The sequence below is a fragment of the Melanotaenia boesemani genome, chromosome 2 (assembly GCF_017639745.1).
Source record: "Melanotaenia boesemani isolate fMelBoe1 chromosome 2, fMelBoe1.pri, whole genome shotgun sequence".
NCBI lineage: Eukaryota > Metazoa > Chordata > Actinopteri > Atheriniformes > Melanotaeniidae > Melanotaenia > Melanotaenia boesemani.
The window spans coordinates 23,622,570-23,643,773 of NC_055683.1; the positions used below are offsets into that span (position 1 = coordinate 23,622,570).

Consider the following 21,204-nt stretch of genomic DNA (forward strand, 5'->3'; position numbering starts at 1 on the left):
GAGATTTCTTCCATCTTTCCAGGAATGCTCTATGTGACTTTTTTTTTGGATGGTTAGGAGTGATACTTGTAGTAGAACACTGACATTCCTCATGAATCTTTACATAAATCATTTTATGGTTGGCTGCCTGTTACAGATGCAGTTTGTTTTAGCTGTCAACATTGTGGATGCTTTTTTGAAACAGGTGGTGTCTGGAACTGCTGATTAATATACAAAATGCCTACTTATGAAGACATGACACCAAGACAGGCTGCAGGAGAGATGCAAAGTGTCAGCATACAGCTTCACGTTTTGAAGCTTATTGTTCTAAACATCCTCAAGCATGTGCTTTTTGACATCTAATCACTGTTGACCTAAGAATACCCTTGACGGTTGTGTATGTGCTGCATAATACATAGTTCATATTCAGTGCTAAGCCTGTCATGAATCGCGCACCCTGTGAAGGATTGCCACAGACTTGTGCTATTGAAAACAGTTAATCCACTGTGGATGGATATGTAAATATAAGGATGTGTGGCTGTGTGCACTCCTGATTGTTGAGGATAAACCGATGTGCATTTGTTGTGGGTGATAGTGTGGGAGAGAGAGAGAAAACGAAAGGTAACCAAAGGCATTAACACCTGTCTCATCCTTTGAGTACATAATCCCTTTAGTGAATACACACAACATACATAAAAACAGCTAAATTATTCCAGTATATGAACCTACAGTGAATGCACATCATTGCCACGCAGCACCGCCAGAACCTACGCTTTTCTGTCTCATGCCATGCTTATAAAAGAGATCTGCGGAAATGAATTCCCATGAATCTATTTTGAGTCTGTTATCAATGAAGCACAGATGTTGGTCAGGTTTAAGCAATTTTTGTTATTATATTCCTTTATAAGAGAGTCAAAAGTGCAAAAATACAGGAAATGAAAGGAAAGAATCAGGAAATGTGGCAGTCAGGGGCCATCCTTACACAGAGAGCTGCAGCAAACAAGTGATTTATTAGTCAAATCAGTTGCCTGCTGTGTGCATGAAATTTACAGTACAGGGCAATATGAATTTCCTCTGCTTACCACTGTTTTGCTGTGTGAAGATAAGATTTTGAAAATATTTATTGAACAAAACTTGTGAATGTATGATTTTTTTATGTTAAACTCATAGTACACATTTGAAAATCCTGAAAAATCTAACTTAAAACATTCTGATAATTCATAAAAACCTTTACACTGTCTGATCTACCTTAGGCTAGATTCTTGCTTAGTGCTGCACCACCACTTGAATTGATGCATGTGTGTTGTAAACATTCAGCATTGACCTGTGTATGCTCCCTGAATGCAAGCTGCACATCTATTTCTTGTTATCAACTACCTAAATTACTCAGCTGCCAGTATAGCAAATAAAATGTTAGAATGAGCCACGGTGGCTCAATACTGAGATATGTGCTCAGTTAACAAGAATACATAACTTTTGTCTTCTATAAAAAGTATTTGGATGTCTGAACTAGCCAACATAAGAAAAACAGCCATGATCTTGATATTTCTATGCATGCTTATGACTAAGATTGTTGACCTATGTGTCAATTATTTGTCATCCTCTGGAGAAATTGCTGTAAATGTTTTGTTTTGGAAAATTCACTCACTCCCAAACTACACATAAGCTTATGGCTTTTTTTATTTATACTATTTTTATTTATTATTTATTTTTATCAGCTTTGGAAGAGGAACAAAGCAACTGGTGTTCTGCTGGGAATTGTAGGTTTTCCATTGTCAGTCTAGTGTATTGGCAACATTTTTAAACCCAACTATTAAACTGGCATATTTTTACGCTGTGGCACCTATTAACAGCTAATTTAGCATCCATCTTGTATCCTGCCTCTTCTCTGAGCTCTCTCCAGTCATTACTTATGTTGACTCAGCTCTCTCTTGCTCCTTCACTTTCTCTCTTTCTTTTCCTCTCTTTCTCTGATTCTGTCCTCTTGTGTTTCATTGCTGAATCACCAATGGTGGTGGTTCAAAATGGCCAGTCTGAAAATATCCAGCCACTTACATTTGTTTTGCTTTATGGTGCTGTAGGAGAGGTTTTAAAGAAAAGGATATATATATATATATATATATATATATATATATATATATATACATGAAATCTAGGAAATTCAACAACTCAAATTTTGCAGTAACATGAATAATTCATGAGGCAAAATGTAAATCTTTTTAAACTCACTTTCAGCATTTGTTGCTGAGCAAGAAACCACCTTGCTATTGCACTGTTGTAAACATCACAAAACCTGCTCTTGGAAAGCAGTTTAGTCATCAAACATTTATTCTCTTGATATCACAAAGCTGCTATTTGGTAGCATTTCTAACAGTATGTATGGGGGTATTTTTCTATCTTTAACTAAGAGTGTAATTGTTTGCTTTGAGAGCAAGATTTCTGGTTTTCACGCTCAAATATCATCTTGCTCTCTCTCAAAACTCTGATCTCACACTCTGAGTCCCTTTTGCTTTTAAATATATTTTTCTTTCTTTCAAAACTCTGTGATCAGACTTGGTCTCTTTCCCTCACACTCAGACACATTCTCTGCTCTCTCAACACTTCTGCTCTTGGATACTTTTTCCTTTCTATTGGGTTGTTGAAAGAGCTGTCTGTCAAACCTCTTCCAGCTAGATTACGAGATAATTCGAGCAAATCGTCCTCACCTTCTTCAGGGTGCACTCCAGGAGGCATCCTGACCAGATGCCCCGACCCACCTCATCTGGCTGCTCTTGATACAGAGGAGCAGCGACTCTACTCTGAACCCCTCCCGGATCACCAAGCTTCTCACCCTATCTCTGAGGGAGAGCCCGGCCACCCTGCGGAGAAAACTCATTTCAGCTGCTTGTATTCGCAATCTTGTTCTTTTGGTCACTACCCACAGCTCGTGACCAGAGGTGAGGGTAGGAACGTAGGTCAACCAGTAAATCAAGAGCCTTGCCTTTTGGCTCAGCTCCCTCTTCACCACGACAGACCGATGCAGAGTCCGCAGAGTGAACAAGACCCCGCAATACTTGAATTCCTCCACTTGGGGCAGGACCTCACTGCTAACCCGGACAAGGCACTCCACCCTTTTCCAGCTGAGGACCATGGTCTCGGATTTGGACCAGACAAAACGAGGCTCAAAATACCCCTATGATGACGACAAATCATGGACCCAGGTTTCCCTTGCCTAGACGTGGGTCACTGGGGGCTCTCTCTGGTGCCAGGCCTGGAGGTGGGGCATGGAGGCGAGCGCTTGGTGGCCGGGCCTTTGCCCATGGGGCTCGGTCGGGCTCAGCCCGAAAGGGTGACATGGGCCCCCCTTCCTGTGGGCTCACCACCTGCAGGAGGGACCATAGGGGTCGGGTGGAGTGTGAGCTGGGCGGCTGCCATAGGCGGGGACCCTGGCGGTATCATCTTCGGCTGCAGAAGCTAATGTTTTCTTCTATTTATTTATTTATTTATTTATTGGGGGGGTTGTTGGAAAAAATAATAGAAAAAACTAAACATTGCTCTAAGCACAGTGTTTTATATGGCTCAGATTTTGGCTTTTTGTGAAACTTAGAACATCATCTCAACTTTAACTTAGCTGTCAGCTGCAGCTGAAGTGCTGAGCATGTGCGATAAGATACTGATTTTTATGGATAAAGTTTCAAACATAAACTTTCTTCACTTTCTTAGAAGCAAATATAAAGTGAAAATTTTTACAAGGTTTGTAAAAATATCACCTTTGAAAGAAAAATAAACACAACTCAGCAATGAGTTCCCTAAGGGCAAGAGAAAGGGAAATTAAATAAAAACTCATATTTATTGAGTACTATGCTGTTAAGGTGATTTATTTGCTTTTACTGTGTCCCAATCCTCTTCAGGCCATTAAAATGTTGTCAATCCCTGACAGTCAAATTTTGCTAAGAGCTTCAATTTTCATAAAATTTAATAATTAAATTGCCCGAACCTTTCAGTAGTTATGCAGTATTATTTGGTGGTTTATTTCTCTGTTAAACACCATGCATAGGAGGTAGTTAGAGAGCACCGGGGCTTTTCAACCCTATAAGCCATGGACTGATCCCTGACACATCCAGACAGAGATTTGCAACCATCTGGCCAGATGAGACAGTTGGATAGGCACATTTTCTCTCTCTGTCTCTTGGTCGTGACTCAATCCTCAGGCCTTCACACACACACACACACACACACACATACACACACACACACACACACACGTACACACAGAAACCATTTAAACTGGTTCTGAGGGGATCTGTCATCTAAGGGTTGCCAGGGAGCTCTGGTGGTCACAGATAGTGACCTAGCCTACAGCTGTGGTGTTTCGCTTGAAGCTGTATATTTAGATTCCAAAATTCAAGGCCTCAGATTTTGCTTGCAGCTTTTCATTCTAGACAGAACGTCAGACCTCCAGGAAACAATCAGGAGACTCAGTTTATGAGAAAAGAGAAATTAGAGAAACTGAAGTAGACATTTGGAAGACAGAGAACTTGGTACAGTCTGTGGCTTAAGATAGAGCTGAAAGGGGTTGCGCTAACCTATGATCTACCTTCCTATCTGGCCACCAACTTCAAACAAAAACCAAACCTAAATTTAGTATCTCACTATCATGTCTAGACTATCTTAATGTGCAATACTGAACAACATTCCATCCATCAGCATCCATCTGTCCTACGTCCTCTTGACATTTACTGATATTTCTTTATTGTTCATTCTTCATTAACTTAAAGTTCTGTTATACAATAGTATAACCTCATCACAGCAGCAAAATACTGACTTGCTTTGTGAATATCAAGTAGCATATTGCTGTTATTACCAGATTATACTGCCTCCCCCTATCTGTGTGTCTCATATTTCTAGCTAACAAGCTCTTTGAGAGATGAAACATATGCATGTGCATGCTCATGCAATTATTCTTTTGGAGTGAGCACAGTTCAAGCCTTTTCTCCGTAGAATAATGCACATTTCTCAGTCAAAAGAGATCCAGTAAGAAGAGAGACATAATCTGAGGCAATACAGGACTCTTTTAATGGGATATAAGAATTTATTATATATCTGCAGAGCTCCAAGTCAGGTTTCAGTTTTCCTTTTGGCTGATTGGCATTAGACTGGTTTTCTAAGGTCTCACAATACATATTTAATAAAATGGTACATGGAATAATTTTGTAAGCACGTAAGAATAATCTCTAAAGTATTTTTATTAACTTCATTTCAGCATCCTAAATTACAAGTAATACTTAAACACAAGTGAAGTGTTATGTTTGATCTTGTGCTTGTAGCTGTTACAAGTGTTTGTTTATATCACTGCTTATGTTTTTTTTTTTTATATAAATCATGGTGATTTCAATTTAATTTGTTATTTGACAAACCGCAGTCAATGATTAACCTATATCTCATCCATGGAGAAAAACTTATAATGACACTATAATGTAAGACAAATATGAAAAAAATCAAATATAATCTGTATTTATGTTGCTGCTGAAAGCAGTAATATACCAAAATAATAAGTAGGATAATAGTGTTGTATTGTTTCAGTGCTGCTAAAATATGGGTGTTTTCAGTTTTTAAAGTTTCACCATATTTGTATTTGAGGCCTTACACATCAATGATCTGGAAGCTAAACTGCTGAATTTAATTTCTCATTACAATGCACAGAGCTATAGTGAATGAATAACTGTTATTATTTAGTTTCTCTGTCGTAGATTTAATTGAATATAATCACAAAGATATGAAAATGGTCCTTTGCAAAGCTTTTAGTTACAAAAATAAGTTTAAAGTTTAAGGTGAGAAGTATCCCATGGGATTTTTAACCATCAGCAGTGTGTGTATGAGCAGCAGCCATGTCAATTATCTAAGTTCTTTATTTCTATCAGCACACACATAAGGATGTACAGTCATGCCATGACAACAGAGGTCACATGACCAATGGCCATATCTCCGCCTGGTTAACATTGAATGTGTTATGTGTTCCACTCCTTAAGGCACTAAATGTTTCATATCATGTGCTGCAGTCTTAATAATGCATATAGTTTAATTCAGATCACTAATAAAACTAAACGACTGCCTAGTGACACTCAGTGCACGCTATTCCAATAAAGCTCTAATACATGTTTCTACCTCTAAACCTGCATATATACTTTGTGCAGCAGAAAGATAAACACTGATGATCCTTGCTCAGTCTGCACATTAATTTCATTCTATCTCCCACCTCACGAGTATCTAATAACTTTGAATTTGAAGCTCTGTCTCCAGCCTTCATCAATCTTCTTCATGTCAAGTCTTTTTATTTCATTCTTATGATGATATCGCTAATGTTGCTTCCCACACATGCAGATGACTTGCCTTTCCCTCCTGGCAGTGTCTCACCCTGTGTGTTTAAAATAGCTGAAGCTACAACACAACTTGTGCAACACTGATTTGAAATTCAATCTAGACAGCTACCTTGGGGCACTGAGCCAACTCTCAGATGTGTTTCTGGTACCAGTGATGGGAGAAAATGAAGGAAAAGAAGCAAGCTTGGAGTTAGAAATGCACCAAAAAAATGCACACATACCCACACAGTGAGCTGCTATTTGCAGGTATAAACACCAGAGTGTATACACAACACTTTGGTGGTCTTCTTTCTCTGATATTCCTGGTGGTGCCACCTGCACATGAGCACACTCTGACACAAATCACCAGATTGAAGAGATTTTATCTTCCAGTCTTTCATTCCAGTACTCCATGCCTCTACCTGTCTGTCACCTTGAGAGTTATTGTGCGTCTTCCTCAACCTGTCATTTACCCATCATGAGTATAAAGCCCTTAAAAGACACATAGTTGACTACTATAAGCCTGAATTAGTCACACAACTCCATATATGTTTTTTTAAAGTATAGGGGAAAATGCATGACTTGGTAAAAGTTGTTGACGAGGCACCAAACTGTTTTGCATATTAGGTAAAAAATTAAGAGAGAAAGCATAACAATAGGAAGGGAAAAAGATTAGTGACAGTGATGAGATGCAGCTGCAGACATGGATACAAATGAAGGATAAGAAATAGTAAGTAGAGAGAGAGGAGGAGAGGATCTGATGGATACTTGATAATTGGTGTTAAGTGGGGTCAGACTGTGTGAGAGGATTTGATTTGGTTGCGGTAAACAAACAACTGATAAATTGATGCAGGTTGAAAAAAGGTAAACAAGGTCTACCACTTGTAGACCTTCCCCTTAATTATTAGAGTAGTGTGCTCTAATGAATGTAATGCATTAGACTGAATTTTAATGACTTGGCCAAGTTCTCCAATCCAGTGCAATGGGTGGAAAACAAGAGCATGGGGCCTAAATGTAAACATAACCTTAAAATAAGTTTTGTTGTTAAATTAAAGTATGATGAAGACAATTTAATGCAAACATTCCCTAACCTATGTTTGACTTTATACATTTATTATCCTTCTGTACATGCTAATACAGAAGCAAAGCAATGCCTGTGTCTTATCAGCTGCCTTCCCACATGCAGTGCAGGACAAAGAGCCAGACAGAGACAGAGCAGTCTGTCAGTGGGGGGCTGAAATCTTTTGTGGATTACCATTAGATAACAGATCTCCAATGTGCCCTCTCCATGTTTGACTCTTATTCTGTCTCACTATATTAGATCATTATCAGCATTTCATTGCAGCAGCAAGTTAGTGGGAGTACAAATCACAGCTGCATTCAAATTATTCATCCCATTGAGTCTGTAAGATATTCCAGACAAGGTTGTAGAAACTTGTCAGCTACAGCCTTCATGAACAGTTAAAAATAAGTGAAGTGATGCATGCATTTCAGTGATTTTTAAGGATGTAATATTGAGATCATTTATTGAATTTTTATCTCAAAAACAATCAATAAGCAGAATTAGACCGTGTATTGATTGTTTTGTTTATACAGTATATTGCAAGTCATATAGTCATCACAGTTTTTAACAATATCACACATTAATTCAGTATCCTGCTGCTATACTAAGGTAAGAACTGACAAAATGAAAGAAATGACACGGTAATATGAAATAAAATTTGTGAGGTGGCTTAAATGGGATTTATAGAAAATATTTAAACCTTTTCTTTTGTAGCATGACGCAATTAGTTAGCAAATGTTTGCATTTCTCTGTTTTTACTAGCTCATGTCTTTTAAAGGTGGGACTGAGTCATACCTGATTATCTTCATCACTTTCACAAACACTAAGGTCACCTGGCTGGGAAAAACAGTACAATGTTTCATCTCCATTCTACACACGAGGAGAGAGTTGCTTATTTCCTCTTAATTTCAAAGGATGACCTGGAGGTGGTTTGCACGTTGATTTTTTTCTTATTGGGTTTGTCTCTACTGCCCTCTCTCTGTCACCAGCAGGTTTATCAGATTAAAAAGAAAAACAGAGGAAAGGAGTGTGTGTGCAGAGTATAGGCCACAGCTGTTCTCCCTCTTCTCTCTCCTTTTTCTTTCTCTAATATAACCCTCCACTGTGCAGGTCTAAGCTCATAAAAGAGCATTTAAAACTGCCAAGTCAGCACAAACTGAGTACACATAGGCAAGCAGTTTGGCTTCATCAATTTACACACACATACACACACATATAGAGATGCTGCTGAACTACATACAGTATGTCTGCTGCAGCCTAATCACACTCTACTCTAGATAAAGAACATCAAGGACACTCACTGATAAAGACTGCGTCAGAGCATTACAGTGGGGAGAAATTTGTATGTGATTTGTGTATGAGTGTGTGTGCTTGTGTGAAGGAGGAGGGTGTGTTTCTTTAATGGGTTTTCACACCAATACATTCAAAATTCTACTGAGCTTCCCTAAACAGGAAATTGCATTTTACATCATGGTGGCTATGGCAACCAAATCTGCAGTCCCTGTCAGTCAGATTTACGAGCCAAATTTTGCACAGGAGAGTGAAACTCAAAGAAATATGATATATGGTCAAAAAGCTTGGAGGGAAATATGTCATTTCAGCAAAGTTATTGTCAAGAGACAAAAAAAAAACTTCAGAAATTGATAAGGCAACTTGATCGTAATGTGATATAGGTAAAAACTTTTTAATATTAAGGATCAGTGCTACTGTTTATTCAGCTTCCTTTCCAGCTACACAATATCCTTATCCTCTGCCATGCACCCTCAAAATGAAAACACCATTAGTTCCCTCCTCGCTCTGGGTGGTAAAGAAGGGATCGCAAAGGCAGCAATTGATTTATAAGTAAATGGCCCCTTCCCTGACAAGTAAAGTAATAGCAGGGCAGGCCATTTTCAGTTGTCATTGGTTTGGCTTTTCAGGGAAATAAGAGTGAAAAGGAGATAAAATAATGCTGCTCTCCACCCTGAAGTTTAGTTCACACTAATGGAAAGAGGAATTGAGGGAAGAAAGCAGGGCAGAGCAGGAGAGGATAGAAGCTTTCTCTGTGCAAGCAGAGCTGTTACACTGCAGGTAATTGGCAGGTGTGTCTACATATGTGTCAGCAAGATAAAGCAAAAGCAAGTGAGAAAAAGTGAAGAGAGACATCCTGCTGTCAGACAGGTAAGCAGACAGTCAAAAGGAGAGTCAGAGAGACCGACACAAAGAGGCTTCTAGCATTTCCTGACTCAGATCCATGGCTTGGTTGGCAGAGATCCACATCTCCTGAATGTGTGAGTGAGTGGGGGGGAGGTTGTGTGTTTGCACTGCAGGATGTGAACAAGAATCTCAGCCAGCTTCTCTTTAGCAGACTTGTCCACACAGGCTTTTGGTCTCATGCATCAGCTTTTGTGTTAGAAAGTGATGCAGACGCTGAGATTAGTTTCACCCTGCAGGGAATAAAAATCTGATGGCGATGAACAGGATTTGCACAGACAAGAATACAAATGTTTCTAATCAGAAGGCTGCAAGATTGAAAATGTCACATTATTTATAGGCCCAATTGTTTTTGCTATCACCAACTTTGAGATGTAATATTCAAATTTTCAGATAACGTTTTTTTTTTTTCAAATCATTCTTATCTTTCCTAGTTTATACATGTTAAATATACAGTGTGATTGCAAATTATTCACATTTCAAAAAAGACAGGAATAGCTTTGACAAAAAATAATCCTGCTGATGTTAAATGTTGTCTAAACCACTATCTTTCAGGCAGACCCGGGAGCAAGAAACACCTCCTGACTTCTTCTACTTCTCTGATTTTGAGAGACACAATGCTGAGATTGCTGCTTTTCATTTGGACAGGTGAGTTTTACAATATTTTCTGATTTTTTTTAATCATCCTTCCAAGCTGTGCCAGGAGAAATATGCAGTGACATTGAGGATTATGAAACAGCACGATACTTTAACCCCATCTGGAGGTGGCCTGTAATGGATTTGGGCTTTGAAAATTTGAATGGGATTACATACATGAGGGGTTAGATAACACACTTAGGGAAGGGGTGGTTTTGTTTGCTTGCTGCTGTCTGTATTGATTTCAACATGGTCCTTTGGCTCATTTCAGCAGACAAAAACAGAGCGCTCATTGTGGTCAAATATGATCAAAGGGAGGATGGTAAGTCGAGTACAACATATTTTCTGGTCTGCTGAGGATGTGATGATTACTTTTGACATGCTGACAAACATATAGACTTGCTCTCATTTAACTTAGCTCTGCCACGTGTTTTTGTGGGCAGGAAAAGCCAAAACAGAAAATCAAAGACAGGCCATTACCGCCACAACGTGGTTGCAGAACTGCAGAGGGGTGTGTTGTAGAAAAATTACCAGGAGTCTGGAATGAGTAAAAGTATAAAAAAGTTTATTACAGGAGAATTATTTATTACAGAATAACTTGCAAGTAATGAGAGAGGTCGTCCCGACTCGCTTGAGGTCGAGAGAGAGGCAAGAGGAAAAGCAATAGTTATACATTTCTCTAGAAAGAACCCTCCTTCCTGAAGACCTTGGGTGGACACACAACTCCAAGAGCTGGCATCAAAACAACCTCACATAGTTGTGTCTCCACCAGAACCAGTCTGACTAAGGGTCTGAGGAAGGACCAGATAAAAGTCATCTTACCCTCGTAGTGAACTTTTTAACAGAGCATGTACATGAAGAGAATAAACCTTAAAAATGAATAAAAGCATGATGAGTAAAAATGTACAATGTAAAAAAGTGTCATATAGTAACAGTCAGTGTAAATACAATTTATAAATGAATATAGTAAAGAAAGTAATTATAGTTGTGATTATAATATTATATATAGAGCATAAGAAGTAAAATTTCTTCCACAGGGTGCTTGTGTTATTTCTAAAAAACTAGTTTGATTTAAACTTGGCAGCACCATGCAGCACTGCTTTAGGACTTTTTTATAGTCCAGCTGTAGAGCTGGAGCTCCAGATGCCTGATTTATTGCAATTTTGTTACTTTATATTGGAGGATGAGGTATGATCTCTACTTCCCTGTAATTGCTTCTAAATCTCGGGGTTTTCTTATCATCTGTTCTCTTATGAACTCCATGTGACTCAAGTGTGTGTTGCAGAGGGAGTGCACACAAATAAAAGATTAAATGTGCTCTCACTGCAGATACACACATGCATACACGTGTACATGCACACACTCACACACAGGTACGCACAGGTGCTCCTTTGTCATGAGGCCCTGACGTGACGGTGCAGTTTGGAGCCCCTGAATGCTTCCCTCTGTAAGCTAAAATTTCGCTAACTCCATCCCACTCAGCAAAGCTGTCTGTGTGTCTGTCTGCTCCCAGGAGGCTTAGTTTTAGTCTCAAATGGGTCAGGGTCATTTGGACAGCAAACATACAGTGAGACAAGCTAAACAGGGGCTGAATTGGTGTAGTGTTCTAATGTAGGAGTATAAGAAGAAACAGAGTAGGAGGTGGGGACAGAAGTGAAAAGAGACAGGGAATGAGTGGGCTCTAGTTGTAGACCAAGATAAGTAACTAACCAGATTTAAATACAGAAATGATTTATAAAACTGTCATTTATAAAACTGTGCATAGCAAAGCAAACTACAGGTGGTGTATGCAGGGAAAAAAGGAAATGTGGCACACAAAAACTTTGAGATTTATAAAAGCGTGTGCACGCATGTCTCACGCCTGTTTCCATTTATAAATCAGAATCAGTTGTAAAGTTGGTGCACGTGAGGGGGTAGCTTGCCCCGCCCACATGGTGGATATAAAAGGTCAGTTGAACACCTGTAATAAGTATTCATCATATAATTTCCATGATGACTCTGGAGGGAAAAAAGGGAAGAAAGAGATATTTTCAGAATGTGAGACTGAGATCCTGATGGACCACGTTGGAAAATGTAAAAAAAAAGGTTGTATTTAGTGGGCATGGCATGGGCATTAGCAGTGTCAGAAAGGCAGAATAGAAGCAGCAGCGGGCAGATGCTGTCAACACTGTGTCAGAAGGCAAGACACAGCAGCTGATTCGGATGGTGCTGCTGGATATCTCAGTTGGCAGTGCACCCATCTCCCATGTGGTAGACCAAAATTTGAATCCCACAGTGGTGAATTGCTTTGGAGAAAAGAGTCTGCTAAATGACAGTACTGATGCCAGTAATTTAGTCATTTGTTTTCATTTATAAAATAAATATATACAGATACATCTGAGATTGGTACCAGTTTATTTATTGTTAAATAATCTATACACTCAGAGGAAGTCCTGCAAGCGCAGAGGGACACAATCAACACTATTAACGAGGTGGCCAAGGAGTTGTGGGAAATAAAGACTGTCTGGTCAGACATTAGGACAACAATTAAAAAAAGCATTGTGTAAGTATAAATAAATAAAAGAAAATCCACCTCTTGTGTGTTTCATTAGCGTTGCATTACTTCTAGACCTCCAGCCTCCAGTCTGCGTCCCGCTCTGCTGGACTGTCTTAGAATGATGGACCAAAGCTACTTTTTACATTTTATTTCACCGACTGGCTCGTGTTGGCTGCAGACTGTCACCTTATTTAGCGTGATTGTATCTTATATTATGTAAGTTTTGTTTCACAATGACAGAACATATTTTAGTAGTTGGTAGTTGAGGTTCTTATTAATACCATCTCCCTTTCTTTTGTAAATTTTTTTTTTGTTGTTGTTGTTTGTTTTTTTCAGAGCATGCACTTTTAGGAGCATTAATATCGAATGTGTACAATAATTGGTGAATGCCAGTTTTTAACATATGCCAGCTTTTTAATTGAGGCCCCTGGTTGTGGTGTAGATTTATCCCTGTTTTTGATCACTGTTGGTGAGACAGGGTTAAGTGTGGCAATAACATGCACCATTCCCTTCCTTTTAGTGCTCAATACGAACCAGCTGTACTAGTTGACAAGAAGCACTGTGAGGATGGTGAATTATTAATACATCTTTTGAGCTGTAACAAAACAGATCAGTTATGTAACAACAAGGTTGATTCAAAATGACTTAATGTTGTTTTTGAAAGGAAAGAAAATGTGTCCCGGTGTCTCATTTTTTCTGTTGGCTATCTTTATTTAGATAAAAATAGACATGTCACAAATGCTTTTTGCCAACAGCTTATAGGTATAGGGGTTTATTTACCATATGATAAATACCTCCACACATTCAAATATATCTTGTGAAATTTCTGTAGGTTTGCAGATTACTGAATACGTATCAAAGCAGATAATGAAATTGGGGAAATGGAAGAAGTCCAGGCAGCTGTTATAAACAGATCAAGTTTACTGTTCAGAGCTATCCTGCTTTGCTGGAAACACCAAGATTTGCCTGGTGCACCACAGGAGAATGAGCTGGAGGATGCTTCATATCTGCATCTGTTCAGTGTAGTGTGGAGTCAGAAACATGGTGCAAAACAGTAAAATCTGAAGCTGATCCTCTACTCTGCAGGGTTGGAAACATTGATGTCATGGCAGTCAACTTTCATCTGTCAAACCAAGGCCTGATTTTAAAACTTGAATGATTACCTTTGACTCCACATCTATGTTTTTCTAGGATCCTTGACTTTCGGAGAGTGCCCCCGGTAGCGGGAAGGCTTGTCAACATGACAAGGGAGATCAGAGATGTCACACGTGATAAGAAGCTGTGGAGGACCTTCTTCATCTCACCAGGTACAGACTGCCAGCACCTGCAACTTGGCAGAAAGATGTAGTTAGTTGGCTGCATCAAACACTTGACTTGGAAATAGCTCTCTGGTTGCCCTTATAAGACACGGTGTGTGTGCATCAAATAAACTAGGGTGCACAGAAAGTAGATTATGCACCTGCAGCTGAAGTTAGACAGAGTTACTGTGGCTTAATTTGCTCTTCAATATGGTAAAAAAAAAAAAAAAAAAGACAAAAATTAACTTTATTCATGCCGTATTTGAAGAAACAACGTGCCTCAACCTGGAGGCACTGTAAAGGCCCATTGATGCTCCCTTACATGCGTAATGCGTAAATAGCAACGTCCGTTTCAAACATTGTCATACGTCGCCGTCTTCACTTCCATGCATCTTTTGCATTGCCATGGTTGTTAAGTCAATCTTCCAATAGTGGGCAGTGTTAGGTTTAGAGTTCACTCCCTTGAGCCGACGTCAGTTCCAGACACTGTTTGGCAGCAGTAATGCTCCGCTATAAAGTTGTTTCCAACCGTCCAACACACCCTAAACACTCGCATACAATCTTTATTCAAAAGCTTGCACAATTTCTACATTTGTTGTGCTCGTCTTCATTCTTCATCTGTTTTTTTTTCCTTCCTTTCCTGATTCTCTTCTTCTTTTCTGGTTTGTTTCTTTCTCCGGTCGCATGTCAGCTATTCTGCTCAGCACCGGCCCCGCGATTTCCAATGGCAATGCTCCATCTTCTGCATCAAGAGACGGTTAGCTAAGTTCCCTGAAAATGGACCAAATTACGCACGTAACCGACGCAGAAGACGTACGAAACTATCTGTCAGTCTGCTCATTCGTCTTCTGCATCAAGCATAAATGGACAAAATAGAGGATTTATTACTGGCAAATATCTGAAATATTTACACAGACCTGCAAAAATTCTTAGAAAAATCATCACTAAATATAAGCTTTAGAAAAAGACAAGATAAGATCTACGTTCTATTTATCACCCAAAATGTTTCACTTTGTGCAAGGTTACTGAGGAAGAACGAAAGCATTTACAAATCCAGTTTTGCTGAATAATTTAAGTGTTTGGATTTGATATTTAAGTTGAGAAAAATGTTACAGTACAGAATCATTTAAAAGAAGCTGTTTTTTCAGTGTGCTTGAGGAGAGTTTTTACACTCTGATAAAGAAGTATGATTTAAATTATTACCTTAAATCTTTTATCATTTGAGTAATTAGTAAATGAACAATGGGATTAAAAATATAATAACGTTGCACTAGAAGTCATATTAGGAACCAAGAGATCATCTCAAGACTTTGTGGAGGTCTTTCCTTGTGAGCAAAACACATATGGGAAAGTGTGAGAAAATTTAAAACACCACAAAAGCTACAAGAGCACACTTTGTGTTCAGCTTTACCACAAAAGTCTTGGAAAACCACATCAGGTTCAAAAGATGCTAATTTAAACTGTCAGGTCCCTTGAGGCTGTAAGGGCATCAAATGATTATGTCTCACTCAACTTAGAAGGTTTTCCAGGATGGCATTTTATCATCACAATGGCACCTTATGCTGCACATATTCTCTGCTACAGAAGAGATGATCCTCAGAGTTTTGAATAAAACTGAAAAAGTAGTAAAAAGATTTCCTGGATTATTTTCCTAATGACATTCTTTTCCAGTGAATTACACAAAGGAATAAGTGATGCATTAACCCGATAGGATGCAGGTTTATGATGCCAAAGGTCCAAACTGTGAAGTTACAGTAATAAGTATGAATCATCATCACATATAAACCTACATTCAATGATGCAGAAAACTGGATTTGCTTCAGGCTCATTTCACCCTGCTGGCCTTGCAGCTAATAGAACACAGATTTATCACAGAGAAGATTTAATCAATATGTTTCTTACTTTGATTGTACCAAAAACACATTCTTCATCACATAATACTATCGAGCACAAGTGTACTTCAGTCTAAAGTTTAAAGTTTGAAAACTTCAGTCTGCAGCTGTTACATGTGTGTGTATGCGTGTGTATGCGTGTATGTATATTGTATGTATATTTTAGCATTGATTTATTTTAGTCAGCATGTGTCCGTATCCTGAATCTAATTTTGTTGTACATACTTTTATCTTTTCTAATGACAATAAAGTCATTAGTGAAATTAAATTAAATATGAGAATGGAGCAGCACCAAGACATAGGCTTCACACAATCCATCCATTTTGGCACTATTATATGACAAGTATGGAGGGGAAAATATACACACAAAATGTACTATGGAGAGCAGAGTAAGCAAAGGTGGAACCAGACCAGACCTAGGGAATAAAACAGATACTGACACTCTAGGTACGTTCCATTCAAGATAAAACAGAACAAAATCAGCATAAACAAAATCAATTCTATAGGCAAAATATTGTTTTTAATTATGATTCAAAAGACACTGAGTCCTTCAAACTCACTGAGTGTGGCTTAAATGGAAACAGTGATGATTAGACTACCATTATTTATAGTAGCTCAAAAATGTGAATGCCCTAAGCTTAATGAAAATTTAGAGACAACACATTTGTAGTTATGTTTTATTCCTTCCCTTGCTTTATCTTTTCTTCTAATTCTCACATCTGCCTTAATTGCCTTGTTGTGGTCTAGTACTACTTCATGAGGTGTTAAAGTACTTGGCTAAGCTTAGGAAAACTTCGTGGTTAAGCCTTTAAATACAGCATTTTAATCCTGAAAAGCATTCCCGCCACATCTGATGTTGCCAAGATGGCACATCTCCCAGCATTTCTCCCTGACTGGAGAAGCTTGCAGCGTTTTACATGACATTGAACATGACTGCTTCATCCTGTCTCATTACTTATATACTGATTCCTGACATATTTTTGCATCATCTGAATAGGTGTAATTTCTTTCCATACACATAGATGTTAAACAACTTATTCATAAAAAAAAGCTATCTGAAAGATTATAAATAAATCTCTCTTTCATTTTAGAGACATTTTGAATCTTTGTCTTTACTTTTCTTTCATCAGCCAATAACATCTGCTTCTATGGTGAATGCTCCTACTACTGCTCCACTGAGCATGCTCTATGTGGTAAACCCGACCAGATTGAAGGATCACTGGCAGCCTTCCTTCCAGACCTGAACCTGGCAAAACGCAAGACCTGGAGAAACCCCTGGAGGCGCTCCTACCACAAGCGCAAGAAAGCAGAGTACGCAAGTTATTTTTTTACCTAATGTCAATGAAAAAAATCTCACCCACAAAAGAATAATTTTAAATCCTTATTATTTTTAGATAATTAGCAGAACTTATTTCCTGTATATTGTCAGGTGGGAAGTAGATCCAGATTACTGTGATGAAGTGAAGCAGACACCTCCATACGATCGTGGCACTCGATTGCTTGACGTCATGGACATGACCATCTTTGATTTCTTAATGGGTAAGAGGAAAACAAAGTCGGTGTGACACACAAACAACATAAGAAAAGGAATATTTTTGCTGCACCTGATTAGTAATAATCGTTTTTTTAAATTAGTCATGTTTTCCTGTCATTCTTTTCTCCCTAATTCAGGTAATATGGATCGTCATCATTATGAGACATTTGAAAAGTTTGGAAATGACTCTTTCATCATCCACCTTGATAATGGACGAGGGTAAAGACTTTCAATTACTTTACATTTGTCCATCTTCAAAACTAATAAAAGTTGGTTTTAGTATGAGCTGCCTAAAATAAGTAATTTATTTTTTAAAAAAAAAAAACAATCTTTTTCCCAGTTGATGAAAAACATGTTGAATATACTCCATATTTATGGTTACTCCTTTATTCCTTCATTTACAGATTTGGAAAACACTCCCATGATGAGCTGTCCATCCTGGTGCCTCTCAGTCAGTGTTGCAGGTCAGGCTTTTGTTTAGGCATCATATCATAATGCTACCACCACCATGTTTTACAGCTGGTTTAGTTTTCTAGAGGTAAAATGTCTCACCTACACACTTTTAAACATACATCTGGTTATTGTAACTAAAAAAACTCAATCTGTGTCACATACAAACCCTTCCTCCAGAGGGAGGCACTTTGCATACTTTAGTCAAGGTGTCAGTCTTCAAGCTGGCACTTTTTTCTTAGACTGCAGCCTCTCTGTTTAGGGTAATGAAATACTCATGTATCTGTACACGGCAAAACTTGTGTTTACAGCAGCAGTTGTGCCTTGATAGTTCCTGGGTTGTTGTCTCCAAAATTAAAATCAATCACTAATAACTGTTAACTTGTAAAATTGCTTAAACTGATTTTCTAAGAATCTGCAGCTGTTTTAAGAAACGCTTAGGACTTGTTAAACCATAATTCCCTTCATATATCTGTTTTTACACCCCTGGTATTTCATCATTTTTGGTGGGTCAGTCAGTCTAATGACAACAGCCATTTTTATGTTGACATAGAGAATTTACAGACTGCAGTAACTTGTGATCACTAATGGCATTTGTAAACTTACACTGAGCTTTCAGGAAGTTATATTCAGTAGGATCATTATTTTAGAATATGTTTTTTTTGTTTGTTTGTTTGTTTTTTGTTGTTGTTTGTTTTTTGGCTGGAAGGATAAGCTCATTAGTTTATCTAATTCATGTTACATCTGGTAGTTATTTTAATCAGAGCACACAGTATCCTGAAATAGTCTATTTAATTATCTGTTGTTTCCAGGGTGAGGAGGTCCACTTACCTGCGTCTCCAGCTCCTGGCCAAAGAGGAGTACCAGCTGAGCTCCCTGATGGAGGAATCTCTCCTGCGTGATCGCCTTTACCCTGTGCTCATTCAGCCTCATCTTCACGCCATGGACCGCAGGCTCCGGCTGGTGCTGCAGGTCCTGGCAGGCTGTATAGAAAAAGAAGGCTATGTTAATGTTGTGGATGAAGACCTAGTTGGGGACACAGTCCCCCACAGGGGCCCAGGCCACAGGTAGTGAGGGCAAGACTCCAAGATGACGTTAATGACCACAGACAAATTACCAATGGACCACATCTGTGGCTGTTCAACCATTGGGATTACACCAAAAATCCCTCTTCTGATATCAAGCTGAATTCAATGAATTCCAAGACTTGCCGACATTGCCTCTATGGAAATTGCTTCTAGGTGTGTTTATATGGAAAAGGAAAAGTGTCTACAAATACCACAAAAGACTGTTCTTACACAGAGGCTTTGCATTTGTCAGGTACAGACATGTTTTGTTCTATCTGTATAAGACATACAGGAACATCTACTTTGTTTCTGATTTTGTCTAGTTTGTTCTGAACATGGAGGATACTAGTTTCTTTTATATGTTTTATTATATAACATAACCAAATCCAGCACTGACTGGGCAGCATATGGTCAGATAATAAGCTTTATCAGTTATCACAATGTATGAAAAGGTTCAAAAACTAATTTTGTTTTTTCTTGTTTTTTTTTCATGACATATTTTAAGATTCAATGTTTTCATTGAATATTACAAAGATGGGGTCATGCCTGGAACTAACAACACTCAACCAGAGGAATATGGGCATATCCAAAAAGTGTGCTCTCCTCATAATCTTAGTTTTTAAGCTTTTTTCTTGGCTCAGACTTAGAACAGAAAATTTTATTACCTACTTCTGAACAGCATTAATCTAAGGATGAGGATTTCACCCTGCAGTACAAACAGTACTTTAGTTTTGCCCTTTTTTTATTGTTACTTTCATTTCCCCAGAAAGTTAAACTTGCAACACACGCAGTAAAGCAGAACCAGATTAAATTATATTTACCAAACCAAAAACAAAAAGACCTCTAAAAGTCAAGGGTGAAGGCCACACTGGTGCACCATTAAGAGTTCATTTATTAGTGTGGCATATCATCCAAGTGTTCCATTCGTTGAACCAGACCTGATGAATTTTGTATGGTTTCTTGTGGTATAATTCAACCATTTATTGAATACTAAATGTTTGTATATTATTTAATTTGATGAGATTTCATGTCCAATTTACTATTTATTGGTGCATCTAAAATAATATCAATGCTATCATATCTTTTGTGTTCTGGTTTTGCTTTCAGTTGCTTTCTACAATGCAAAACATTATATTTATCACAGCTACTTTGGCATTTGGATACAGAGACTGACATTCCATTAAAAGCTATTTTTATGTAAAGGTGAAAAACTACAAAGCTGATTTTGAAATTATGTTTTGGAAGTGATGCCAGTGCAATTTTCTTTTTCCTCCAAAGAATCCTGTGTATTGGCTAACCCGGTACCTGTGCAATGCCAGAAATACATTACTTGAATGTTTTTGGGATGGCAGTATTGATAGGATTCATAGAGCTACAAACAGTGTAAAGTCAAGTTTGAGAAGTGCTTTAGGGTGATCATGGGGTTAACATGCCTCCAGCCACAGGGATAATCATAGGCACTATTCCTTGTGTGTTTTTTTTTTTTTTGTTTGTTTGTTTTGTTTTTTTGTTTTGTTTGTTTGTTTGTTTTGTTTTTTGTTTTGTTTTGTTATTTTTTTGTAAATACCTATAAATATTTTGAAGATCTATCAAGCTGCACTGCACAGTGATTTGCTTTTGTTTTCTGCTCTTGCATTGTTACTGTGAAGATCTGTTTACTAAAGGATTAAAGTGTGCAATAAAAACAAAAGTGAGCACAGTTTTCTTTGTGTAGGTGGCTGCAGATGTACAAGACTTTATGAATAAGTAAAGGTTGATGAGTATGATTATCTGTGGTGTGGCATTTTATACGTAAAGCTCATGAGCAACCTAATCTTCATTACATGAAAGAGACAGAAAGAGAGAGAGAGACCGACAGACAGACAGACAGATAGACAGATAGATAGATATTTAGATAGATGAGATGGAGCTGTCCGTGGTGCTGAAAATACACCCTACGCTACTTGAACGCTGTCCATGGTACTTAAATACTGGTTGCGTCAACAAGTATTGGGCAGCAGCGCCAAATGTAGTAGCGCTGTCCATGGTACTGATTGACCGCAGCAACTGTCAGGATATGTGATTGATGGTAATACAATAACCAGGCGCTCTCCATCGTACTGAAGCTTAAACGCTGGTGTTGCAGCCAACTAGTCATGAGATGAGGTTTATTTGTGATGTCTAATGAATTCATATTCATTGTTTTCTCGTTGCACCTTCTAATTACTTTCCTACAAGA

General features: G+C 38.3%; 1 protein-coding gene across 1 annotated transcript in view; it reads left to right on the forward strand.

The window, feature by feature from the left end:
• The window catches only part of fam20ca (FAM20C golgi associated secretory pathway kinase a), a 42,834-nt gene extending 22,082 nt beyond the window's left edge, over positions 1–20,752 (forward strand). Inside the window, exons 4-10 of the mRNA XM_041996095.1 lie at positions 10,129–10,221; positions 13,937–14,052; positions 17,066–17,246; positions 17,365–17,474; positions 17,607–17,688; positions 17,874–17,933; positions 18,732–20,752. Of these exons, the coding sequence (XP_041852029.1) occupies positions 10,129–10,221; positions 13,937–14,052; positions 17,066–17,246; positions 17,365–17,474; positions 17,607–17,688; positions 17,874–17,933; positions 18,732–18,990 (901 nt within the window). The 3' untranslated portion in view covers positions 18,991–20,752. The remainder of the gene's footprint in view (positions 1–10,128; positions 10,222–13,936; positions 14,053–17,065; positions 17,247–17,364; positions 17,475–17,606; positions 17,689–17,873; positions 17,934–18,731) is intronic.
• The last annotated feature ends 452 nt before the right edge of the window (positions 20,753–21,204 follow it).